This window comes from Aspergillus saccharolyticus (assembly GCF_003184585.1).
Source record: "Aspergillus saccharolyticus JOP 1030-1 unplaced genomic scaffold BP01scaffold_87, whole genome shotgun sequence".
NCBI classification, from domain to species: Eukaryota; Fungi; Ascomycota; class Eurotiomycetes; order Eurotiales; family Aspergillaceae; genus Aspergillus; species Aspergillus saccharolyticus.
In genome coordinates this window covers 1-25,342 of record NW_020290697.1, presented here as the reverse complement: position 1 = coordinate 25,342, position 25,342 = coordinate 1, and the positions used below count along the sequence as shown (strand labels likewise).

Below are 25,342 nucleotides of genomic sequence, written 5' to 3'. Positions count from 1 at the left end.
TTTGGCCTCTAAATCACCCGCCTATGCATCTATACACGATAATCAAGCATAATCAGTCTGTAACGCTACCAATGGGACAATACATGCCTCGCAGCCAATACTCCGAGACACATGTAGTACGACAGATTGCCCATCCTCGTTCGTCGAACCACAGCAATATTCGCCTCGAGAAAACCTTTTTCAATGTCACATCATCTTCTTAAAGATAAGTTAGATTCAGCCATCCCTATTCCTGCCTGTACACAGCCTGCATCTCACACCGCCACGCCAAGCGTCACCCCCATACCAATGTAACACTATCAACATCCCTTGCATTCTTTCACCCACAAAGAGATGGGCTGGTACTGAGAATCCGAGCCCCCCAGATGATAGATCTCTCTGATCGGTCCCGAGTTGGGATCCACGCCAAAGGCGCTCTTCCCGTTGACAGTCAGGTAATTCTGATCATCGACCCCGAACTCAGACACAACGGCATCACCAGGAGCGTCGGAGTCGGGGCTGGTCAGCGCCATCGGAGCATCTGTACTCGACATGACGTAGAGATGTTGCACGCCGTTGGATGCTCGGTGCTGCGCAGCTCCAGTGATTTTGCCGTGGTTGTTGCCTCCTTTCACTGGTGTGATGATGATTAGTGGCTGATGCGGGAAGGATGGGTCGAGGAGGACTCACAGATGAGGATCGGGTAGTTTTCGATGTCTCCGGTGCCGATGAAGGCATGAGCTATGGGGTTGTCATGTTAGAGAATAGAATGTTTCACGCAGTGGAGAAGGGAGAGAATGAGACATACTCCCGTCAGTAACCACCGTCCAGCCCCCATCAGCGACAAGGGTGTAGGCGGAGGGAAAGGGAAGAGCTGCAGCACCGGCTGCCAGTGCGCAGATAACAGTAGTGATGGAATATCTCATTATGTCGTTAAGTTAGTAGATTATCGAGGCGCTGGTGAGCAGTAATAGGGCAAGTGAGCGAGGTGCGGTGGGCGGCTTTTATAGTTCGAGTTCAGCCAGTGCTTATAACTGCTGCTCAGCCCTGCATCATGATGTTATTCATAGTTCCCATTAGCAAAAACGTCCGCATCCTACTCACCTGGGAAATAATGTCTTGAGATCGGTCTTCAGATTTATTTAGAATAGGGCTGGCTGTGGACGAATTAATCTTCGCTTTGCACTTGTTCCTGCCGACCGGATAATTCACCGTGAGAGGCAGTCGAACTGGCCCGTCTCTTCAGTTTGTCTCCGTAAACAATTGCAAGTGTCCTTCCCCTCGCCTATCGGCTATTTATGATACTAATTTCGAGGGAGGTGGCGGCGAAAGACTGATCTTGGGGTTACTCCGGACGGTGCAGCTCCCTTGAGCCACGGCATGAGGGAGCGACGATCGCTGTGGCGTTGGGACAGGCTGTCGATCTTGAGATTTGCATTTTTGGGTGGCTGAACGATGAATCCAGTGTTCACCTCTCCGCAGGCTGCGGAGATTACCGGCTCAATGATAGCTGGTAACCCTGTGGAGCAATTGCAATGCCTGCAGAAGATGTAACCCTCAACTCAAGTCCTTGCGTGTCGTCGAGAATGGAGTACTCTGGCAGGCGGGCGAATCGAGATGTGCCCAAGATGATATGCTGACTTACCTGCACAAGCACCAGTAAACCACCAGTAAACCATGCCGCTGTCAATCTTATTACACAATATGGCACAAACTGAGATTGGGCTCATGAGCCCGTAGGAATGGTAAGCTGCAGTACAGCTCTGAATACACAGGGGATTGACTGCCTGCCCTTCCGGGGGGTTGGATAAGTTATTCTCGTTCAACGCTGAAAAGTCCCTCTCGGAGACGCAGACGCTTATCATGTGCTTTATCGAGTGAAAGCAAAGGAGAATAAAACTTGGCTTACATTTCTGCTGAATATTTCCAGTGGCATATAACTGTGATGAGCAGTTATCTTTCTTCCAGCCGACAAGTGAGCAAAGCAACATATGTGCCTGGCACATCCAAAGTTAAGAATGTGCTGGTTTAGTCTACTTTAAACATCAAGCAAGCACATACGACCACAGGGTGTGGAAAATAGGGCTTCCCGTCCGCTCAGCCGTACTCAAGCCACACGCCGGGAGGTTAGTAGTTGGGTGGGTGACCACCAGCGAATCCCTTCTGTTGTATGTTTTTATGACTCTTATGGGGAGCCCCAACCCGAGAGGAAGCCTATCTATCTATGGTGGCTGATTGGAAGGCCTTTGCAAGCTGCCTCCCTGGGCCGCATGCCTACGCATGCTTACTTGTAAAACTATAGGGTTATATATACAATGCATACTCGCAGGGCCGCAGCGCTTGTCGATTAACTGCTTATCATGGTAAAGGAGACTGTACAGGCTTGATTGCCAAGCCACAGGACCATAAAAGCCACCTTCTGGACTTATCTGGAGGGCTCCTCGATTACACAGATTTGCTCGCAAGGCCGCAGGGCTAACTAATTAGAACGACCTCAAGCCCTGAAGTGCCTCCACTATACTATCATTTCATTCACCTTGACCCCATTGCGTTGTCCTCCACATTCCTACTCACTCAAAAACTCTTCTTCTGTAGCCTTACGAGAATAACTATAACCATAGCTCATGCATATAAGAAGGAAGAAGAGGCAAAAAAGAAAAAACATACAACAGAAGGGATTCGCTGGTGGTCACCCACCCAACTACTAACCTCCCGGCGTGTGGCTTGAGTACGGCTGAGCGGACGGGAAGCCCTATTTTCCACACCCTGTGGTCGTATGTGCTAATTCGATATCAGTCAACTAACATGTGTGACATGTAATTCCAACTGTCGCAAGGGACCGGCATAGTTATACTGGCGGTATCCGCTCTCTGTAGTTAAATCCCATTATAAAGTGATAAAGAGCGAGGCTTCCACCGAAGGTCTGATCTTATGTTGCGTGCCCAGAAAACTTATCGGCATGTGGATTCCAGAACATTACTCGCACGGTAGGGTGGTATTCTACTGCCTTCTCCTGCAAATCATTCATCTTCCTCACGCATGAGCACAAGCTCCCACACCTATCGGGTGGCCCCCCACAAGCAACGAACGTGGCCCAAATTCATCCTTCAGTTCCAAGAACGCAGAATTGGTCAATGGCGGGGGTCACCGTGCATGCTAACGCGAGTATCCCCTTTCATTTTTTCAATCCATCGGACTATTGGGGCCCTAGATATTATACCAGAGTATATTATTAGATTTAGAAAGCTGTACTCACAAGACACGGGGCCGCTGCCAGCGAATCTGGGTGACACTCGGAGAGAGGGCGCGGAAGAGGCCGGGCAATCCCGACGCATTCTAGGGCAAGAGAAGCCTGTCGAGTCAGTTCACTACCTTGGATGCAGGCAGGAGCATCATGGTTTTTTGTCGATATTGATGGCTTACAAGGGTAAGTTCGATGTCTTAAGAGGCCTTGAACGGCGGTTGAGATAGCTCTTTACATAAGGCTGTGGTGTTTGTGTTCTTCCTTAGTACCTGTTTGTAACTACCCACTCTTTATCTTAGTACTACTTACTGATCGAAGAATCACTAAGAAATGTCTTATACCTACTTAGCGTTGTTTATTAGATAAGTTAAGTACAGCTGAGTAGACAGAGAACCCTATTGTCTACAGTCTGTGGTTGTGTGTATTTTCCCCAGGTTATGACAAACACTTGTATACCGCAAAACAAATGCAACAGTGTATTCTATTCGATCTAGGACGCTGAGCATCAATTCCAGAGCCCGGTTGGTCTGCCTACCGTGGGCCGGAGTTGAATCCGATGGATTTGAAGATACTAAAAACATGATCGAAGGATGATGATGCGTGGAGTGATCATCCGTTGACTTCCCCATCACTTACTCTTTGCCCTGGCAAAGCCTTTCTTCCTTCCAACAATCATCTTAGCTTTTTCGACAGCATGACTACCCACCTGCATTCTGAAGGCTACTATCACCGGATTGGCACAGGTTTCTGCAGGAAGAGCAGGTCTAGAGAGGAGAAAAAATTGTTTATAACCTACCAAGTGCACATCTTCACCGTAGTATGATCCCAAGTTCACATTCATTCGATTTCCCCACACCACCGAGACAAGATTCACTGATATTGATATTGCTTACTAATTATTGTTCCCACGGTGATTGCCTCGAACAGTGACAGGGATAAATCAAGATATGACTTAGTGATATCAGAATACTATTCACGAATCCACTCCAGGGCTATCTAGAATCAGAAACAGCTTGAACATCCACCGGATTCATTCACTTGCCCTCCTCATGAACCAACGTGAAATGACCCGGCTTCTCATCATCCTCCACCACGATCGCGCGACTGCGCGCGACAAAGCTCTTGGTCTGCGTGCCGGGCACCAGCCACGGCTCGTGCTGGAAGAGGGCTGTCATCTCCTCCAAGGGCCGCAGGGCGGTCTCCGGCAGCACCAGCCAGAAGAAGATGGCGTTGGTGAAGTTACAGACACAGAAGATGACATAGTAGCGCCATCCCCCGATGTTGTCGATTGCGATGTCAGTCACCTGGGCGATCATGGTGTTGAAGGCGAAGGAGGTCATCGTGGCGATGGACACCCCCTTCGACCGGGTCTTCGTGTCGAAGATCTCGGCGCAGATGATCCAGGTCAGGGGGCCGACCGTCGCGCTGTAGGAGAAATTGTAGCACCAGGTCATCACGATGAAGGCCCAGCTGGCGGAGACGTTGTTGGACTCTCCGGGCGGGAACTTGGCAATCAGGATGGTGGGGATGATCTGCGTAGGTAGTCAGCGTCCTATCCTAGGAGTTCTTGGGAGTCGATGACCGGCAGCGGGGAACTCACGAAGAACAGACAGTTGAAAAGATTGCCAATGATCTGGGGCCATCGACGACCCGTCTTGTCGATCAGCATCAGACAGCAGAACTGCGCGATGATGGCGATGATGGAACTAATGCCTTGGTACTTGAGCGTGTCGTCGGCCGCAATGCCAATCTGCTGGAATATGGTCGTGCTGTAGTATTGAATGGCCGAGACACCGGTCATCTGGGCCGCGGCCTGGATGGAGCAGGCCAGGAACAGGCGGCGGAAACACGAGGGATCCGTGAAGAGCTCCTTGTAGGACTTGGCCTCAGCCTCGTGCTCATGCGCAATCGAGACGGTGATCTGCTCGTACTCGGCCTGGACCCAGGCATCCGAGGTGTCGCCCCCGGCATGAAGGCGCGCCAGCGTCGCGAGCCCCTCATCCAGTCTTCCATGATCGATCAGCCAGCGCGGGGACTCGGGGAATAACAGGATGAGCGCGGCCAGAAAGACGGCGGGGACCATCTGGATCCCCAGGGAGACACGCCATTGGCGAGAATCATCGTCCGCGAAGTTGATGTAGGTTCCCCAGGAGATCCACGAGGCCACGAGGGAGCCCACCCCCAGCATCAATTGTTGAAGGGATGTGATCCGGCCTCGAATATCAGGATGGGCCAGTTCGGCCTGGTAGATGGGGACAATCATGACAAGGACTCCTACTCTGCGCCCGGGGGAAATGGCACACTGGGGGTCAGCTTCGTTCGTTCCCCAACCACCCACCCTCCTGGAGATAGAGATATATGCTCACCCCAGCCCTGCAATCGCCCGCCCTGCATACAGATAACTCAAACTCTGTGCACCTGTCTGGAGACCTCTGTTCTTGTCAGCTCTCCTCGTCTTGTCGAGCGCTGCTGAACCGACAGATCGATCAATCACGTACCCGCCCAGCAGAAACACCAGGGCTCCGACGAAAATCGTCCATTTTCGGCCGGCACGGTCACCTAGAGGACCGGCAAAATAGGCGCCAAAGAAGGCGCCCCCCGTGAAGACAGAGGTGACTGCTCCACGCTTGGTCGCATCGGCGTTGAAGGCGTTGATGAGCGAGGGACTGGTGAGCGCCTCGGCAATGACCCCCAGGTCATATCCATACAGCACCGACCCCAAGGAGGCAAATACACAGACCAGAAATTGATACCACTTGGGAGGGAGCGCCATGGTACGCTTAGCCAGGTACAAAGCTTGACACTTGACTGTGTTCTATGGCTGCGGGGGCTGGGAGATCAAGCATTTTATGCAGCAACCCCGGGGGGATAATTCTGGGGGGGGGGGGAAGACGGAATCCCCCGCAGGAGGTTTACCCTTTGCTCTTACATGCATCTCCGACATGGCGCTTTGAGCCGCCGGGAGGAGAGGGGGAGGGAGGTGGCGTGGTGTCATTGACCTTTCCGATAGTGTGTTCCTAAAGGAATGATGCAGTCCTTATCAAGATTAAAGCCTTTCAGGGTAATATTCCCTGCGCGAGAAGTAATTAGTCTGGGGCCCCAGGAAACCCACCCCCGCCGGAGTTTGTCACTTGACTTTTTCCGTGGGGTGATTCGGGGATATTGATTAAATAACACGCCCCCGGAGTCAGCTTCAATCTTGTCCATTACTCTATGGTCATAGCAATTTCCCAACACACCAGCACAGTCCCGATGTGTTTTCTGGCTGCACAGACCAAACCAGCCAGCCGTCAGACCCACTCCAGGAATGCGTCAGGATCACACGGAACACAATCACCTCCTCTAGCAATGGCTATTAGTTAAACCAAACAAGAATCAGAATCACTAAGCCATGCACGCCTAAAAGCGCTTGTGGCTGATGGTGGCGTGGCTTGGCCCAGTACATACTAGAACTACTACCGAACTGGATTGCTGCGGAAATCGAGCGAGTTTCCCTTTCCGCTTTAGGTCGAACTTGGCGCCGCTTTTTGCTCACAGAGTAGTCTAGAGCATGGGAGGAGCATAGAAGTATATGTTCTGAGCAACTCCTAAGCAATCTTAGATTACTCTAGAAGTAAATACTAGAGAAGTGATTATTACTCTAAGTTCTTATCTCAGTTTATACAATTTGATTATATAATTTAAATAAAATATATACTATAATATTATATATTTTACTTTTGTCTTGCTAATATATCTATTATTTTTCTAGTTCTTAGAAATATCAAGTTCTATTTCAATAATTATTTTATATTTAATATTCACTTTCTAATATCAATATACCCTTAAGTATTAAACAAGCCTTGGTGATCCTCGCTTCGCTCGGATTGCTAAAGGGTGGGCTGGGCTGCCTTACAGGGCTGGTGGCAGACTTGCTTGTAGGGCCGATGGCAGGGCTGTTGGCAGGCTTGCTCGCAGGGCTGTTTCTTCATAAGCAGAGCTGTTGGCAGGGCTGTTGGCAGGCTCGCTCGCAGACTTGCTTATAGGACTGTTTCGTTATGGGCAGAGCTATTTGCAGGACTGTTCGCAGGACTATTCTCAAGGCTTGAGGGAATACACAAGCCACCTTCGAGATTCGCGAGAGATTTTTACTTATCACACTATTACACGCATCAGTCCTTAGAGATACCCGGTTTCTGAAACAATATGACCATTGCTACCCCTGCACTTTATTGCCACACAGTTCACAGCCCTCCCGTGCGTGGATGTGGTATAGGGGCTGGTCGTTCGGTGCTTTGAAGGCAGATTCCAATGTCGGGAGAAAATCCAGTGCGCCATAGCGCCTCACATTTTCCTTAGTCCACCAGGCCTCAAAAACCTCGTCAGCAGACGTCTGCAGGGCGTCTAAGCAGCGCTGGCGATTGTCATCGTTGGCCGGCTCCAAGAAACTATTATCTCCGTACATTGTCCATGATTGTGAGTAGGAGCCGGCCGTGGACACCACCAGACCGTGGGCGCCGTCTTCATCGTGCATGACCTGAGGAAAACATGTCAACCAGGGACCCCAACATTCAGTGACCTACGACATTTCTTGGCCGCATTACCAGAGCGGGCTTACCTTGGCCTTAAAATCTATATCATAGTCGTCCCCCGCGTGCAACGCCCGCCGTGGAGTTCGCACATGGCCCGCCGAGAAAGAGTCTTGCAGGAAGTGATCGGCAAAAGCGTTTTTCGCATATGCCGTCATGAGGTCGCCGGTCTGATAGGCGTGGGCGACCGCCGCGTCATGGCCGACTTGGTAGGCAAGACGGGCATCCGCGCCGAAGTGGTCCCAGTCGACCGCAGCGAGGTTCACATAGGTTGGAAGCCCGAGACCTTTGCGCCCATCTGTTATACTTTCAAACTTCCAGTCCCACTTGGGGTCATCCACGTATACAGCCTCATAAGCGTCCGCTGGGCTTTGCCCGGCTTGGATCCGTTGCTCAACAGCCGCTTTTTGCTGGTAGATGATCGCGAGTATACTACCTGCCTCCTCTTTTAGGCCGTCGCCTCCAAGAGCTAGTGTTTCCCAGGCACGGTTAAAGCGATTGGTTCTTTCACCAGGATCATCTGGATCGCTAATCGGGTCCCAAGTCCCGTAAAAGTCCCCGGCCAAGGCGTTGATCTCCCCGTACGTTAGCTCCAAGCCGTTGGGCAGTGCAAAGCGCACGTCCTTGGCTGGTCTTGCTTTTCCGGCCACCCCTTTCAACTCCAGAGCGTCGCCTAACAGAATATGATCCGGCGATTGCCACTCTGTCTTCAGGTCAGTGCGCAAGTCCGAGTAACAAACAAGCTAGGTAACTCAGGTATAGGTACCGGGACGAGGCGGCACCAAGCGGCCAGCACCATGCGGGATTTTGTGGACTCGTTGCATGCTGGGATCCGGAAAGGACTTATAGATCTAGTTTGCCAAGTAGGCGATGTATGATTTATCAGCCATGGGGAATGCTTTGACTTCTTATCTGTGAGCAACACAGCCTCTCGGACTGGATCTTGGAAATTCCTCTCAAAGATATGCGCATCATAGTGGATAACGTCTACACGTCATCGCCGTGGCTCAGTGAACTTGGTCACTGACATCTTCGTCTTTCCCCCTGTTGTCTTGCGTCACGATATGGAAGCTTGCTAGAATCTCCGCGCGACTGTTGGAGTGCTGGGAAAGGCGCTGATATTGACCAAGGGAACTAAAGACAAGAGTTGGCATATTTCAACACCAGCATGCGTCAAGCTATTCTCTGTAACTACCTATCTGTGGCTCTCCCGGCTCTCGCGCGTCACGCCTCTAGAGTAACCCCGGATGTCAGTCCGTCAGGCGTCTCTCCTAAAGCCTCCTGGAGCTGGCGTGCCTCAGCCCAAAGATGGCGGATCTAAGGCGACGCTACAGCCAGGTAGAGCAGTACTTCGCCATGGTAAGGAATCACAATAAGCGGATCGGACACACTGGCAGCTTGTTCCCAAATGCTGGAGATGTTACACAGTACTTGAGCTCACACATTCCGATGTCTCTGCGTTGTGCGCGGACTATGAAGGGATAAAGGGGACGATGCAGGGCCCTACATATCAGCATCCGATACCGACAAGCTCCGTTTGCAAATGCTGCTTAGAACCGGTACAGTACGTGGCGTAATCAGTATTCATGTCATCGACTCTGGATGAATGCGGGTCTTCCCCAAAATCGGACTGTCAACTAATCCATATCTGGAAGCTTAGAGACAATTACGCTACATTTAGGTCAGAATTTAGGGCAGGACTTGGTGAGAAATCAAGTAGAGTTTCATTATCACTGGCATGTCACATCAAGAGTGACGTCGCGAAAATCGGTGTCAGCGCACCGCATGCAGAGTGGTTACCATAGCTTCCCTTGGGACGAGTATGTCAAGCATCCAGTATCTTTTACGCTCGGAGTGAGTTGTCATAATCCTGATCACTGAGTTCCAAGAGGAAGAGCACCCAATCTCAATGATAGGTCATCCTGCGCCCCTGTGCGTAATGGGTTGACTATCAAGATGCTCGATATCATAACCGATTCGACCACATGGGAAAGCATATTTCAGTCACACTTGCCAAAATATGTCTACCGAAAGGGATTTCTTGCACATAGTTCTAACTTCTGCCATGGCAAACATCGGTGGTCAAGTAGGACAAATGGGATACAGTGGGGTATGAAAACTGTTACTTCTGCAGGCAGATGAAGAAAAGAAAGAAGATAGTTGAATTGATCATCACCTCGACATGGTTAAGAGGCATGGAGAAGCCATTATCCCTAGAGGTAAATTGCAGATCACTACCTAGTAGCTTCAACCTCTCTCACCTGTTGCGGACTGCCTGCCAATTCATAGGTCTACTGTTATCCTGCCGGACATTGCTTCGAGCGGAGGGATACAACCGTTGCACACCTCCCTGTGTTTGCAAGGCACTGTAAACGGTGCTCGGCTTCACGTTGTAGGCCGGTTTCACCTCCTGGTAAGCGCATTGGCCATCACTGTTCATAGCAAAAGCCACCCCCTGCCTCGAGCTCCACCCGCTCACCCAAGCGATCCCTTTCGTGAGCGGCCATCTCACCAGCGGACTCGCACTCAGCGACGAGGATGCCTTCTCGCCGTCTCGAATGGCCGGCTTGATTGTGGACTTGGCCACCGAGGACAACTTCGAAGACGTGGACTCCGCTGCAACCTCTTTTCCGATTGATGCTTGACCGTGCACACCGAGTTCTCCATGCGCCAAAGACGACCTGCTCTCGTTTGCGACCGTCCTCTCGATGGTATTCACCGCAGCCCTCTCGGCACTTTTGATCTCCGAGCCCAGGCCATTGCTCGCTGACGTGGATCCGATGTAACTGACAAACCTGCCCGATTCACCGTCGATGTTTTGGACAGTCGACTTGACTTGTTTGAAGACGTCTTTGAGGCCAGGTTTCAACCCGGCGATCGAGAATCCTGCAGTGAGCGCATTGGCGACCACGGACTGGACTGCGTCCTGTGCGACTTGTCCCCAACTATGACCCTGTCCCGAGGCCAGGTCGTATAGTGCCGGCGTCACGGTGTCTGAAACGACTGATCCAGCGACGCTCACTCCGAGCTGAACATAAACCCCTGCCTCGATAGCGGTGAGAGCGCCTCCGGTGAGGAGATCCGCAATCGCGCCGACAATCAAACCAACGATGAATACAACCAGACTCTTCAGGAGGCTGGTATGGCCTCCCGGGTCGGTCCTGTTGATTGGATCCCCTAGGCAATACGCATAGGGGTTGATCTCGCCGGAGACAAAAGGACTCCAGCGATCCGGGGTGTGGAATCGCATCAGAACTGGATTGTAAACGCGATACCCCTGGCCCAGGTGATACCAGCCGGTTATCGGATCGTGCCATTGGCCATGCAAGCCAATCGAGGAACCGGTCTCACTGAATCCATAGGGAGTATACGGCTGCTCGTGAGCGGTACTTGGGTCTCCACTGTTGCAGTACGTCAACACTGAGGTTTGCGCGTTGGAAGCCCACAGTTGGTATTCCGGATCCTTGTCTCCCTCCTCTACCTCTTGACCCCAGTAGGTACCGCCTGCATTGATGTATGTGACCCGTTGATTGCCCGAGGTCGTGGCGATGAGAGTGTTTTCCCCACGATAGTAGAGGTATGTGGTGGCCTGCCCAGGAACTTCCTGGCAGACCAGTCTCCCGGCTACGTCGTAATGATACTGGCAAACCGGACGGTTGTCCGGGTCTATGACCGCTCTCAACCGATCGAGAGAGTCGTACTGCAAGGTGCGCCCTTTCTCGTCCCTGGTCAAAGACCCGTTTTCGTCATACGCGAGGTCGATTTGTTTGGGGTATGCTGCGTGAGTGTTGGTAATCTGGGTCAACTGAGTGGGGTCATTAGATGCGTATTGATAGGTAGCCGTATTGACACTGTTATCTTGGAACATGGTGGTCACTTGGGTGAGATTGTCCAGGGCGTCGAAGTCAAATTGCTGGGTTTGTATGGGGTGACCATATTGGTCCACCGGGGCCTGCGATCCCTGGCATCGGTACTTGGTCAGGCGATTCTGCTCGTCATATTCGAAAGACTCATTCTGTAAAAGCGATCCATCTGCGCTGGTCCTCTCCCGGGTGTTGACCAGGCCAGTGGGCCCATAGGACTGAGTGAGCTTGCAGAGGGTATCACTGCCCTTGCTGACCGTTCTCTCCACCTCTCGGTCAAACTCATCGTAGGCTATGGAAGTCTTCAGCGACAATTGACCATCCGTGACCTCAACCACCCCTTCTGACAGCAGGTTCGTCGACGAGGTATATTCAAGTCGGACCTCAATGTTTCCTTTGGTTAGACTGGCTTGTCGCCCGTTGGAATCATAGCTGATCTCATGTCTTCCTCCAAAAATGTCGTCGTACCTCTGTAGCTTCCCTCCCATTGAGTAGGTCGAATGAGCAGTCAACTCTGGCTCCTTATCAACCTGGACGGTATCCTCTGCCACAAGCTGGGACGGGAAGTATTTTAGACTGCGCTTGGAAAAGTCGTCGTCGGCACTCAGAATCGAGGCAGTCTGCTTGTCATAGTCAAACTGGCTCGTGTTGCCCTCCCGCTGAATAGAGGTAACTTCATAGTCCAGAGCATGATCGTACGTGAACTCGGACTGCTGGTCATCGGGCTTGGTAACCCGCAAGGGCTTAGGGCAGATACCGTCGAAGGTCTGCCGAGTGGTTCGCCCACCGATTGTTCGTTCCGTGACGCGCAATAGGCCGTCGACACTTTGTGCACCCAACGTGGTTTGGTTAACCTGCACAGAAATCGGCAAACACGACAGGCTTTGATCAGTGTACTGCGTCAGAAGGGTACGGCCAGTCGGCCCAGTGGTCCTGACAACTCGGTCAAAGACATCAAACTCGTACCGCGTTCTATGGCCGAGCTGATCTTCCTCTTCAGCTAGACGGCCGAGACCGTCATAGTAGTATTTCATGGTACTGTAGGTGGTGTTGTTCTTGTCGATGAGACACCTCTCATCAGGATGGCCGAAGAGGTTCATCTTGGTCTGCGTCACTCCACCGCCCTCGATGTATTCCCTTTGGGTCAACGATATAGGGTCGGCGACAATCCGGCGAATCACACCATTGCTTTCGATTATCTGACATGTTTGGCCCCAGTTGTCGTATTCGAATTCCTTGGACGTGCATTGACTGGTCGGGTCGGCTGTAGTCCGCAGCCAGTCGGTGGTGTCGACCCTGATGCATTGACCACAGTCATTGTACTTGCGCTCCTCCACAACACGGAACTCTCTTCCAGTATCTTCCGTGGCGCCCGGGGAAGCGTCTGCATCCTGCCTTTGGATTGTCATGATGCGTCCGAGGCCGTCCAGAGATTTGATTGTCTGCACCCCCTCTACATCCGTCTCCGTGACTGTGTATCCTTCGTACCCGGGCAATATGTTGTACTCAGTGAGCCGTTTGGCTTCGTAATCCGTGTTCGCGGCCAATGTCACCTCCAAGACACGCCCGATGCAGTCATATTGGAATTGTGTGGGAGTCTCGGTTTGGTCTTTGTGCTTCAGCGTGAGCCCGGTCCATGCGGACACCACTGTTTCTTCCCCGACCTCGAGTCCGTCAAATGTAGTGATAGTCGTCAACTCTGTAACCTCGTCAGGGGTGTCAAACTGATAGACCCAGTTCTGTGTCATCGGATGCTGCCCTTGCAACGTCGTGGTCTGCTGTTGCAGCCGGCCATAGTCGTTCTTCGTTGGATCGGAGGCGTAATTGGATTCGGTGAGAGTGACTGCGTTGCCCTCGTCGAGATAGCTACACTGCTTCACCGCGACAAAATAGTCAGCGGGGCTGCCCTCAATCGTGGCAATCTTGGCATATGTGTACTCTTTGGTCCGGGTCGGCGCAGGGTATTCGTTGATCGGTGCGGCGGTAATGCTCTCGCTTTTGAGGTATCTTTTGAAGCCAAAGGGATCTTTGGGACAACCGTCGTCATCTTGCTTGGGGTCATAATAGGACCGCTCAATCTGAATCCCGTTCTCCTGCTTCTCCAGCAGGGGATTCCCCCAGTCGTCGAAGGTGTGTTCACTTGTCTCAGAGCGATCCCGGTCATTATCAGCGTAGGTCGTCGTGACCACACGTGGCAGTTGGAACTGGGGGCCCTGCGAGATGAATGGCAAACTCTCCTTTTCCCAGTACGTTGTTGCCTGAGTCACTTTGTTTGCCCCCTTCTTGCGAGATACTTCCGTCACCAGATGGAATCGGTTGTGCGTGTAAGTGAGACTCTCCTGTTCGCCTGTCTTCCTTCCCGAGTCAGTCCATATCGTCACCTGCGTCGAATATTTGTAGTTTTCCTGCACATGATATAGATTGTCTTCTTCGGGATGCCAAGTAATCCCAGCATTGCCACCGAGAAAGTTCTCAGCCGAATAGCTGTACAAATACTTGATTGATGGCTGTGAGCTGGCCGGTCTGATTGTGTGCTGAACAACACAGGGAATATAGGGATACGGTCCGGAAGAAGGCAGCTTGTGGCCTTTGGGTTGGTGTTTGATCTCTTCTCGCTGGCCCAATGGGCTTGTCAGCGTCGACAAGACAATCATCGCATTCCCCCGATCCTCGGGGTCGGCTGCCTCGTATCCAAACTCCCAGACTCCCGTACCTTGCATGGAAGGCAGGTGGAATGCCTGGAGTCGATTATCCCGGCTGATGTCGGCAGTGAAAGTGCAAGGCTCTCCCCCGTCCATGGTCCGCTTGATGCGGACAGCGTTATCTTGATACTCGATTTGGAGCACCGAGACACCCTCTTGTTGAATGCCCGTTAGGCGTGGAGCGTCCGAGCCATGTTTCTGCCAGGATAGGGTCAACCGGCGGCCATTGACTGCGTACACGGCCATGGGCACCTTGACCCCATACTGCATTTGGTTGTCAGACAGCCTCTCGACCACTCCGGATTTGTGCGCAATCAAGATATCCCCATCGGCTTCACCCGAGTCCAGGAGGTGGAAGTTGATCAGCTTCTGATCCTCAACTTCCAACTTCCCGGACAACCTCGAGACTCGGTAATGTTCACCGGTGGAGAGGACAAGAATAGCAACATTTGGGGTGGTAGTTTGGCGATAGGACGACAGGTTCAAGGACCATCCTTTGCCGAATCCAGCGCTTTGGGTGTTCAAGGGGTTGAAAGCCAGCGACAGTTTCAGCGGGGGACAATTGCGAGCGAGCACTGGGGCATCGTAGACCGTGATAGTGCAAGTGTATTGCCCTGTGCGCGGATCCACTGCATTCTGAAAGAAGCTTGCAAAGTTGTAGCCCTGGGAGTAAAGGTTGCCGTTGTTACCAGACATGATCACAAGGAGTACCTCTGGCGAAGAATCCGATTGAGGCTAGTTTTTTTGGTGAGATTTGAGTGGTTGGGATGACGCCGTTGGTGGACCGAGATGACCTGGAATGATCAACCATTTTTGAACGACGGAGCCTGTAGCTCTTTTTCACTGTGAATGTTTGTGTCACGCAGTCTTCCGGTCAGCATGACGGATATCAGATCCTAGACCAGTGACTGCTACACAATATTCCGGTACAGAAATGGCCTCCAGCTCCTGTTGAATGTGTGTGTAACGCAGTCTTGAGGTCAGAATGACAGCTATAATATCCTAGACCAGTTGATTGGTACACCAGACTCCGGTTAGAAAGAGGCTGCAGCTCTTGGTATGTTGCCTGAGACAGTGACATATACATTACCGGGGTAACATTCCATACTCCCGCCTATCCAATGAATATTCTATGCAGGTGAGGTAGTACAGAATTCCCCCAGAGTCTCAGCCTTCATCTTTTCCTCTTCAGGTATCGTTAGAAACATATAGATCCTGCGGGATAAACTATAAATAACGGTTTTAACCCTCTCAGAAGTCTTTACTCAACCAAGGTTCCAGTTCCTCTCAGGCCCAGATCCTCACAGCCTCGCTATCCTGTGTCTTATTCCCAGGTATGCCCATGCTTATAACATCATAGATCTACAAGGACGCTCATCTGCTTTCATCCCACCCACAGACATTACCACAGTTCGCGGGCTAGACCCAGAATATTCCCAATCCGGCCTGAACAATTTGACCATTGCGTAAGTCGACAGAGTTCTATGCCCGTGCACTTGAAGGCCCAGCTTAATGATGAGATCAGTCGGTCACAATGATGTTCGCAGCGCGCGGCCTTGCTACCTTGGTTATGTTGGCGACCACCGCCCTTGGTATCCCATGCTACAAACATGCGCGAGACCCAACTGGAAAGAACTGCGTGGACTTGAATAAGTTCGGGCAATTTGCAAGTGACTGGTGTGCCGATAACTTCAATACAAGCAGTGGGGACTGGCAAATGTACCCTGATGGTGAGGGAAATACCGGGTCGATTGGGAAACTCGGGCAATTCAATGACTCGGCCTCGTGCAAAGCTGCCGCACAAGAGTCCATTGACACCTGCAAGGCCGGTGGCTGGGATGGGGCTGTCTGGAGTGCGGATGGTGTGAACCTGAACCTCAACTTCTGTGCATGGGTTGATCCCTCAGCTTAGACATGTATTCGTCGATAGTATTGTGGTGCGCTCCATTGTAGGCACCGTTCTTGAACAATGTCAATTGTCGTCGATCACTACAAGCCACCTTAGCTGCATGTGTTGAAATGTCCGAGCAGATTTGATCTACATCCCTTGAATTAGCATCGTTCAGCATATGGCATATCGATGGAAAAGCACTATCACCTGTTTACAGCAAAGCACAAGCCTATTGTTGTAGTAAGATAAAACCCCCTCACTTTACAACCCTCATATATGTTTACATTCTTGAAGAAAGAAGAAACGTGAATCCATATAGTTGTTATTATAGTTTGTTACGTACAACTGCCTGTTTCTTGCCTAGGTTGATCCCCTCTAAGCCACGCAGTAACGAGAACCATTTAACGATAGTGGCTGTGTCATATAGACGCGGCGTGGTTCCTCAAATAGCACAGTGGTGGAAGTTCCTGGAGGAAGCAGCTTCTCCTATCTGTTAACTTTGGCCCTGGTGTGCGCAGGAGCTCGTGCTCACCTACCTAGCAGTGATCGACGTAGTGTCCCTCACCCAAGGCATAGCATTTATCCTTGAACGTCTGGGCCTCGCTGCCCACATCACAGTAATCCTCGGCCTTACGATAACACCAATTCAGGTCCTTCCCCAAGGAATCGCAGATTGCCTTTGTCTCCACATAATCGTCATTGACGGAATTATCAGGATACTTGCATCGGTAACAGTTATCACCGCAACTGATGACTGTAGCAGCGAAAAGGATAATAGGCAGGAATCTCATGATGATCGAAAGAATTAAGTGGTTGGAGGATGATGGTTAGGTGGTAGATATAAGTGCGTAGCTTAATGTGAAGTCTTGAAAAGGAATAGCTGTTGGTGTGCAAAGAAGCGGCCTTTGATTTACTCCCGAGAAAGGGGGGATATTTATAATCTTGGGCCTACTTGAATACAACTCATCAGATCATGGTCACGTCAAGCTTCTTGATCATTGATGACGCACAGCGTCGAGTGCATGTGGTTGAATATAGACATCATAGATTACAGCATGTTGGATCTGGCAAAGTTGACAGTCAGATTCTAGCACAGAAACTGCGGATGGCCCACTCAGTGGAACGACACAACCAGTCGCCCTGTGACGTGGGAAAAGTAGGTTGTATCTGCTTGCAGGAATCTCACAAGTGGTCCATGGGGTCGCTGCTGCGGGTGATGAATGCGGTATGCAACCAGATTACGTTCTCAATACATAGTATAGTGTCTTTGCAGGGCAGGGGGAGTTAAGACATAAGATAACAAGGCTGTGGGGATCTAGGCCTAGGGAAGAATCAAATCTTGGGAGTCAAGACTCAAGAAAGGATTAATAACCTTATTTCTCAATTAATACATTACGTAGTATGTCCAGTTAACCGCCATGACGGGATGTGGAGCAGCACCGGCGGGGGGAGGCAACCTTGTATACAAGCATGCGGTAGCAAGGCTCAGCGAGGTTTGAGCGGCACGTGGGAGCACCGTGACTATTGTAGGGCAGACTTGGAAGCAGCCTGGAGGACGGCAAGAACCCAATAGCTGGGCAATTCCCGGTGATCAGAGGCCTTGCCTGAGCCAGTGGGGTCAAGTGAGGGGGTGAGCTGAAAACAACCCGCAGGTCTTGACGATGTCATACACAAACATGAATACCTTCTCGGCAGGCCAGATGGAAAGTCGGATCCAGCAGGGATTGACGAACCATCCCGGGAGATGCTTTGCGGACGCATCTCTAGTCGTATCGAGTAAAGATTGTTGGTCTGTCGGCTAGCCACAGTGATCAGCCCTCTGTTCTGTAAGACATCCCACGTGGTTCAGATTACGTGTGTTAGTAGGAATGCATGTTTATCATGAACTTGGATAGTGAGAAACAGATTTTGATATGCGAGGAAGCGTCTCAATCATGACCTTGTCTAGAAGCATAGAATTCAGCTATTGAGACGGGACAGGTGGCATGGGATAGGTGGCATGTGGCATGTGGCATGTTCAAGGTCGAGAGCTGAGATGCAGGAGAGCGAACCAGGGCTGATATGATCTGCAAGCCCCGACAGGCATAACCCTGATAGAAATCCACAGTAATGGTCACGCTGTGCTCCTTTTCAGTCCACCACGAGCTGGTTCGGATGGAGGAGGTGCCAAGTAATCCTAATAGAGCCATCAACAATTCCGAAGTGAGATTGCGGCTGTACGATATCATGGTCACGTGACCTCGGACCTCTGAACACCTCGCGGGCAACCGAGTGTCCTAAGAAATAACAACACCAATTAAGCAACATATCTGTCACAGCGGCGGTCCACATTGCTCAGTATTGTGGAGTTGGGCGACAGCATTATGCCAAACTGACAGTTTTTGGTCTAGCGCAGACATATCTTGCAGGACTACTCCATTCTATTAGTAAGCCTAACGAACTGGATTGCTGCGGAAATTCAATGACTTTCCTGTTCCACTTTAGGCTGGACTTGGTGCTCTTTAGTGACCAAAATATTGGTATGGCAATGAGACCGAAGAGAACGGAGCTTTGGGGAAGGATTTGATTCCTCTGATGAAGCTGAAGAAAGTAACGCATTGGATGATACACTGAAATTTTACTTGGGGGATGAACAAGACCATACCCGGGCTGAACTAGCTAAGGTTTGTACTCAGGATACGAATATGTTAGCATGGTGGAGGACCTAGGTCAGGGATACAGCATTCTTGATTGGCAAGATATATACTGCGTTTCCACCCATATTTGGCTGGTTAAGCATCACAATAACTGACTAAAGCCTGCATACCTCGGATTAGACAACACTCATGAATGCGGGGTTCAACAGACTCGGGAAAGATGTTGATCCGTGTCCCACCCCCAGCTATTACCCCGCTCACGATAGTATGAGTGGAAGCAATTCTACATGATTCTGATATCGATATCTTCATCAAATCTTTAGAGTCAAGATACTGTTTAAGACGCCGAGATATTATCCAAGTGATGCAGCAGCGGAAGCACATCTGCACACGTTGCCAAAAAGGCTTCAGAACGGCTCATGCTAAGCAGCAACGTATTTTAGATTCACCCAATCACTGGGTCTGCCATGAATGCTCCTCGCCGTTAGATTATTCAACCGAAGAAGAGCTGAACGAGCATCTTGAACATGATCATCACATATGTACGACTTGTGATCGAAAGTTCAGCGCCTCCCGCCAGCTATTCCAGCACGACATAGATAAGCACAATATGTGTGCATTGTGCCGTCGATATTTTAATAACCCGTCTAATTTGAAAAGTGTTTGTTTATCATCAAATAAGGGGTGACGAGTGGCTAAGAAAATATCTCATAGCATAAGATTTCTCATGCTAAAAGGAACATTGGCTGCCCTGGCTGCTCTCGTCGGTTCCCCACGAATTCCGCAATGATGCTGCACCTCGAAGCTGGGACATGCGATTCCGGCGTCGATGTCGACATGATAAACCAGCTAGCTTTTGAGTGCTACGAAGCACTGCAGTATAAGTCTTCGAATGCGAACTTCAACTTCGAATGCCCAACCTGCCAAACACCATTCGCTTATATGAGCGGTATCTTGCAGCACGCAGAAAGTGACATTTGTGAAGTAGGCTTGGATAGTATAAGTCCGCTTAGGATATTTCTTGAATTTGCTCGGTCTAGCATCGAGTGCGAAAGCAGCGACTCCTGACATTAGCATAGTGAAGAGACAATCGTCTTCTTATATGGAAAAACTGGGATTTGCGGCAAATCGTGTGCTAAAATCTATAAATATCTATGACTACGACGAAGTGTGACGAAGTTTGACGAACAATAAAAGCACTATACAAGCCCTAGACCGATCTAGACCGGTTTATAATCGTGTCACTCCTGAATATCATCAACGAAATGTCGCGCGATCCCAACTACAACGCCTTTCTTGACGAAGAATCTCAATCTCTGTCTGTTGATCTGTCTGAGGCCAAGGTATTTGTAAATGCGATGTCGCATGCTTTCTCGACGTTCGTGTCAGCTGCCAGATTGAATGTTCTTGGACGACTGTATCCAGAGGTAGATTTGGAATCATGATTGCATCGTCATGAATAGGGTCCGGATGAGGGAGTAATGGCAGAGAACCACCTGAAGTATTTATTGTTGATGCTTGAGCAGACTGCGTAGGTAAAAGATGGATGTTAATTGGTGCCGATGGCGGTGAATCATTTGGCAATTGTCTTTCAGTTTCGTGTTGTCTTTTAACTGATTTTGCTTTTCTGCAAATGATTGTTGTCGTATCCCATCTGATATATTATTGTAAGATTTAATATATAGATTCTGCTTTTTTATTAAACTAATAAGATGTCTAAGATGGTGTATCTTGTGTTAGAAATGCTTCTTTCTTACAAGGTCCTGCTAGCAGTGCCTGTTATGATTACCATATGGTGGCTCAGGACATTGAAATGTATTGTAGACAGGGTGCCAAGGCGAGCATTGACCCAAGATTTGCTCTGTATGAATCTGGGCATCCCTATCGGTAAGTATGGTCCTGGTCACTGAGAGAGCACCGCGCTTTGCCCCACCGTGAGACTTATTTGTCTGCAAGGTAATTTAGTATAAATATCAAGTTTAGTCTTCTTTCCCCTATGTAATAGATTTGTCTACTGAAGGAGCTGCCTCTCTTTAATAGTTAAACCAATATCAAGACCCGGAAAGTTTTGATGAAGATCATTGGCTGAATAATCATTTATCAACATCAGAATAGTGGTTTATTTGACCTAGTCCTTCGGTAAGAAATATTGATCGCCGCTTGATATACAGGACTTTGTTCTCAAACGTCTCTTGCCAACACGCATTAGGCGCTATGGCGATATCTGGTTGTGTGACCCTTATGACTAGAGACTAATTAAGAGCTATTATGGAGAAGTTAAGTAAGTAGTAGATAATAGACTATATACTAGAAAGATAACTATTATAAAATAGCTATAAAGAGTAATATATCATATATCTATAAGAATAAGCATAAGCCTCTGCGAATCGTCCTACGATACCCAGAGCGTCCAATGTACCGATAAACTGGACGGAGGAGAGCACGATCGTTTCATGCACCACATGGACCAGTCCGCAGATATTCACCAAAACCATCGCACAGCCCGTTTTCTAAGTTCCCGCTTCAATCACGATCGTCCGTGGAAGACCCTGCTGCGTTCCCGGGGAAGCGGGATCCCTGGAACGCAACCGGTTCACGCACTTCACCAGCTTCGCGAGACACGAGTCTATCAGGTCTCCGAGAGGCGGTAGAATCAGTGCCAAAATAGGTGGCAGAACCAACATCACGAGTGATGGCACCTACGCCCACTCCAACAAGCTTATGTTAACACTTCCAGCTGATGATAGTCTGCTGACCGAGCCGGATGGCGTTCTCCAGCACGCTGGCCGCGGCCAGCCACCGTGAGATATTGCACCACACTCCGGTACACATTGGGATTCCTACCCGCGGTATATCGCCTCAGCCACTCGATCTGTTTGTCGCCCGGACGGTCGGGCTTGACCCAGGGCCTTGCGAACGTCAGGGACGGAGCAGCAACAATACTCAAGAATCCCAGAATGGGCCGCTCGCGAAGCCGCTGCAGGCGTTCCTCGATTGTCGGTGCCACCGTCCCCAGAATCGATGGGGTGGGGCCCAGAAGCACCGTCGCCGAGGCTCTGCCCCTTTTGTTCACCTCCCAGCGCCTTCGAGCAGGCACTCGGCCATGTGCGTGCAGGTGTTGGGGTCGGAGGTGTTGTGGGCGGCGAGCGAGGCATTGTAGTATGTGTGGCAGTCGGTCGCTTGGTGTTTAGGGTGGTCCGGTAGAAGGGGTAGAAGTTTTGGAGCTGAGCTGCGCTGCTAGTTTCATAGAGTAGGGCTGTACTGTACACGAGGGCTGTGCATGGTTGCAATTAGTATTGACAGTGGTAAGGTCCGTCTTAATAGGTGTCGGGAGGGGATATTCACCAAGAATGAGTTTCATCGCGGTAGAGCATTATCATCATTGATGATTAAGAGATGCGAGGGATTTCTCTAGATTTACAAAAGGACCATCAGTGTGTATATATCAATGGGCCAGAAAAAGAACTGAGACGCGGAAGAGCGATTCCAAATCTATTAGGCTTCAGTGTTAACGCGGGGCTGGAGGGCGGCGGTAATTTCAGCACTCAGCGCCTAGCACCGTTCCCCTCTTTGAGGACCAGATGCAGCTGACGCGAAGCGTTTCAAGCTAAGAAATTCGCTTGGGGGTCAGTGTGTTGGCTATGCGCCCGGGATCGTATTTTCCGCACATGCCCTGCATTAGTTGGGATCCTGTGCTGTGGCTATACCAACAAAGTAATCTCCCGAAGGGATCCTCCTTTGCCTATACCTCTGTGCGCATCTCGGCCTGAAGCCGAGCACTAGATAAGATCCTTAGCAGATAAAAAATGATTTTGTAGAAAATTTCTTACTATAGATCTTTTTGTGTATTCCGACTAGTATCTGCTTTTCTTAATAGCGAAGAATCAAAAATGTGGCAGAAACACAATCCTGCCCAAGACAGCGGAACTTTTCAAAGTCCAATTGGAACAGGCGGGCCACACGTTGAAGACGATATAGGTAATGTCATCGTACACAATAGCAGTTGGCACTGACTGTGGAGAAGTGTCGAACCCATATTTCTCAAAGGGCAGTCATTGGATGATTGAGGGACTTTGGACTCACTCTTTGACAAGAAGCTGAAGTGCACCAGGGTGCCACCTATCCAAGTCATCGGTCTATCTGACGGCGGCCCTGGGCCTTCGTGCCTGAGGTGCCAGCTCACTGCCCATCCGGCTGCCTTAGAAAAGTATGACACAAGCCAGCCGTCATGTTCATCAAAGACGGAAGGGCTTAAATTCTAGCTGTTATGCATAGCAATTCCGACCAATGGCGATTCGACTCGATCATTGATCAGAAGTACCAAGCCAGACTATATCAATGCTCAATAGTACCAATTTCTCATTTTATTTCCTTAATTTATACGACAGTGACAAAAGCTTCTGCCAACTAGCGCTTTCGGATGGAACAAGGTCAAACAGCAACGATGCTTCACAAGCCTGATGACGTGCCTGTCAAGGACGTTGTTCGCATCGCCTCATATCACCGGCGTGACTTCGATCTCGCTGTTGTTCGCACAAATCCTTCTGACCATGACCAGATACGAAGCTCACTGCTTTCACCTAACCATGCTACTACCTCAACTCTGGGACAACTTGACATCTTGCCAACTGAACTAGCTCACGAGATATGCCTCTACCTTGATATCCGGTCATTGTTTCGCTTTCGGCAAGTCAACCGCCGTGCCCAACAAATTGTCAGTTCAATTCGTCTATACAGAGCGGTGATCAATCATGCTCTCGAGGCCTTCTGTATTATACTACGGACCAATATCGCGCCTTGGTTCACACTCTCGGATCTATTCAAGGTACTGTGTACGAAGTATTGTCAATTCTGCGGTGATTTTGGCGGGTTCATCTTTCTTCCGTCGTTTGCGAGATGCTGTTTCACTTGTATTCGGGAAGAGAACCTCCCCCGCGTCTTACCTCTTTCCGTCCTTAAACAACGCCTCAAACCGCGTTCCGGCCGCCTACTCGGGTTTATACCCACAGTGAGAACTTTACCTGGAATATACTCAATGGACGAAACGCCGCGAAAGAGAAGAACTAAAGTTGTACTACGGGATTCTGTTAACACGCTTTATCTGTCTGATTACTCCGAAAATACGCGAGTCAAACGATCACAAAGCACATCGCTCCTGCCCTACATGGTAACAACATCCTTACCGTATTTCGATCCTAAGAGCGGTGCTGTTCAGAGAGGAATCTCATGTAGTGGGTGTCAGGTCGCATTGGAAAAAGATTTATATACGTCAGGAGTTAAACCAGCTGCCTGCGCCTTGAGAGACAAAGTGTACTCGCATGACGATTTCAGGAACCACTTTCAGAATTGTCACGAGGCTAGGAAGTTATGGGAATTAAGTGGACAGGGTACAAGCATTATCAATGTCCCCGAGTTTGTTAGACGTCGAGGCTACTTTAAGAAAAGAGATGTTATGATGTCTTTCCATAGTCAATAGGATTCTTTCATAATACTTCTCCAAGAAGCATAAAATGCTACTGAGTTAGTATCAAGAGATAATCTACCTGATATTGTTATGCAACTATTCCTCCTAATAACAATAAAGAGAAGTTCTTGCTAGTTAGGCAAAACAACCTTATCACGAGCATCTTTAGAATTGACTTGATTGCCATGTAAGCCTCGCCGACTGTTGATCCTTAACACTCCTCTTATCCTTGATAGAGCCTTCCCTCAACTTGACGGGCGTTTGGCCGGCACCAACCCCTTCATCCAGCTTGGCGGACGATTGTGCTCTATTTCGGTTGCTCAATCCTGCAACTCCTCATCCGAGAAGTACTTCTTCGGAGCATCAGGAATAACGAGATGGCCTCGACAGTGATTTGGAGATTCCCTTCCCAATTCCTTCCTCACCGGCTTGCATTTCACATTGGTCCCTTGACGATTGGTGCACTGGACGAATTCCATTTCTTTTTTACATCCACAGGTGTACTGTACGTACAAGGACGTGCACATGATGCCAATCTATTAATGTCAACCCTAATGATTCAGGCGGCTGTAAATTGGAGCTTACCACAAGCTGGATGCGCTTGGTTAGAGAAGTGAGGCTAGGATTTGGATAGTATGGTAGAAGTAAGGTGAATTTTTCTTTTTGGTCAAATGGAGAAATAGCAAAGAAAGATGGACAAAACTGGTTGATTGCCTTTGAGTCCTGGCTATCCAGGTCTCTAATTATGCATGCCGTGAACAGAATATGCATTCAACTGCTCTTTGAGCCACTAGCGATAGCTAAAGGTCAGGAAAATCGCTCGTCTTCTCGCCTTTGCTTGTAGGAAGATTGTTTGGTTGCTGACATGCTTCGACCTTTCCCATTCTTTCCATTCTTTCTATTCTTTCCATTCTTTCCATTCTTTCCATTCTTTCCATTCTTTCCATTCTTTCCATTCTTTCCATTCTTTCCATTCTTTCCATTCTTTCCATTCT

General features: G+C 49.8%; 8 protein-coding genes across 8 annotated transcripts; 3 read left to right on the top strand and 5 right to left on the bottom strand.

Moving 5' to 3' along the window:
* Positions 1 to 299: 299 nt before the first annotated feature.
* Positions 300 to 905, bottom strand: BP01DRAFT_370199 (uncharacterized protein; the record flags this gene model as incomplete). Its single annotated transcript, XM_025576591.1, has 3 exons — positions 300 to 613; positions 670 to 720; positions 788 to 905. 3 exons carry the CDS (start codon positions 903 to 905, stop codon positions 300 to 302), a joined length of 483 nt encoding a protein of 160 aa, XP_025426056.1.
* A 3,352-nt stretch (positions 906 to 4,257) lies between these two features.
* Positions 4,258 to 5,996, bottom strand: BP01DRAFT_309097 (sugar porter family MFS transporter; the record flags this gene model as incomplete). Its single annotated transcript, XM_025572369.1, has 4 exons — positions 4,258 to 4,755; positions 4,824 to 5,502; positions 5,590 to 5,655; positions 5,722 to 5,996. The coding sequence occupies 4 exons, from the start codon at positions 5,994 to 5,996 to the stop codon at positions 4,258 to 4,260; spliced, it is 1,518 nt and encodes a 505-aa protein (XP_025426055.1).
* A 1,422-nt stretch (positions 5,997 to 7,418) lies between these two features.
* Positions 7,419 to 8,590, bottom strand: BP01DRAFT_370195 (uncharacterized protein; the record flags this gene model as incomplete). Its single annotated transcript, XM_025576590.1, has 3 exons — positions 7,419 to 7,739; positions 7,821 to 8,498; positions 8,558 to 8,590. The coding sequence occupies 3 exons, from the start codon at positions 8,588 to 8,590 to the stop codon at positions 7,419 to 7,421; spliced, it is 1,032 nt and encodes a 343-aa protein (XP_025426054.1).
* Positions 8,591 to 10,048: 1,458 nt separating this feature from the next.
* BP01DRAFT_411688 (RHS repeat domain-containing protein) lies at positions 10,049 to 15,052 on the bottom strand (the record flags this gene model as incomplete). Its single annotated transcript, XM_025578929.1, has 1 exon — positions 10,049 to 15,052. The coding sequence occupies one exon, from the start codon at positions 15,050 to 15,052 to the stop codon at positions 10,049 to 10,051; it is 5,004 nt and encodes a 1,667-aa protein (XP_025426053.1).
* An 841-nt stretch (positions 15,053 to 15,893) lies between these two features.
* Positions 15,894 to 16,268, top strand: BP01DRAFT_309090 (uncharacterized protein; the record flags this gene model as incomplete). The annotated part of the gene is made up of 1 exon (XM_025572368.1): positions 15,894 to 16,268. One exon carries the CDS (start codon positions 15,894 to 15,896, stop codon positions 16,266 to 16,268), a length of 375 nt encoding a protein of 124 aa, XP_025426052.1.
* Positions 16,269 to 19,247: 2,979 nt separating this feature from the next.
* Positions 19,248 to 19,951, top strand: BP01DRAFT_309113 (putative C2H2 finger domain protein; the record flags this gene model as incomplete). Its single annotated transcript, XM_025572370.1, has 2 exons — positions 19,248 to 19,544; positions 19,598 to 19,951. 2 exons carry the CDS (start codon positions 19,248 to 19,250, stop codon positions 19,949 to 19,951), a joined length of 651 nt encoding a protein of 216 aa, XP_025426051.1.
* Positions 19,952 to 23,303: 3,352 nt separating this feature from the next.
* On the top strand, positions 23,304 to 24,359 carry BP01DRAFT_309079 (F-box protein; the record flags this gene model as incomplete). The annotated part of the gene is made up of 1 exon (XM_025572367.1): positions 23,304 to 24,359. The coding sequence occupies one exon, from the start codon at positions 23,304 to 23,306 to the stop codon at positions 24,357 to 24,359; it is 1,056 nt and encodes a 351-aa protein (XP_025426050.1).
* Positions 24,360 to 24,496: 137 nt separating this feature from the next.
* On the bottom strand, positions 24,497 to 25,173 carry BP01DRAFT_234948 (uncharacterized protein). Its single transcript, XM_025571227.1, has 2 exons — positions 24,933 to 25,173; positions 24,497 to 24,883 (listed from the first exon to the last, which is right to left on the bottom strand). The coding sequence occupies exons 1-2, from the start codon at positions 25,116 to 25,118 to the stop codon at positions 24,668 to 24,670; spliced, it is 402 nt and encodes a 133-aa protein (XP_025426049.1). The 5' UTR covers positions 25,119 to 25,173; the 3' UTR covers positions 24,497 to 24,667.
* Positions 25,174 to 25,342: the final 169 nt, after the last annotated feature.

Bases quoted from the DNA above. Each gene is read 5' to 3' on its own strand.
- BP01DRAFT_234948 (XM_025571227.1), bottom strand. From the start codon at position 25,118: ATGCATATTCTGTTCACGGCATGCATAATTAGAGACCTGGATAGCCAG. The intron at 24,884-24,932 runs GTAAGCTCCAAT...TGACATTAATAG, and splicing joins CCAAGCGCATCCAGCTTGTG to ATTGGCATCATGTGCACGTC.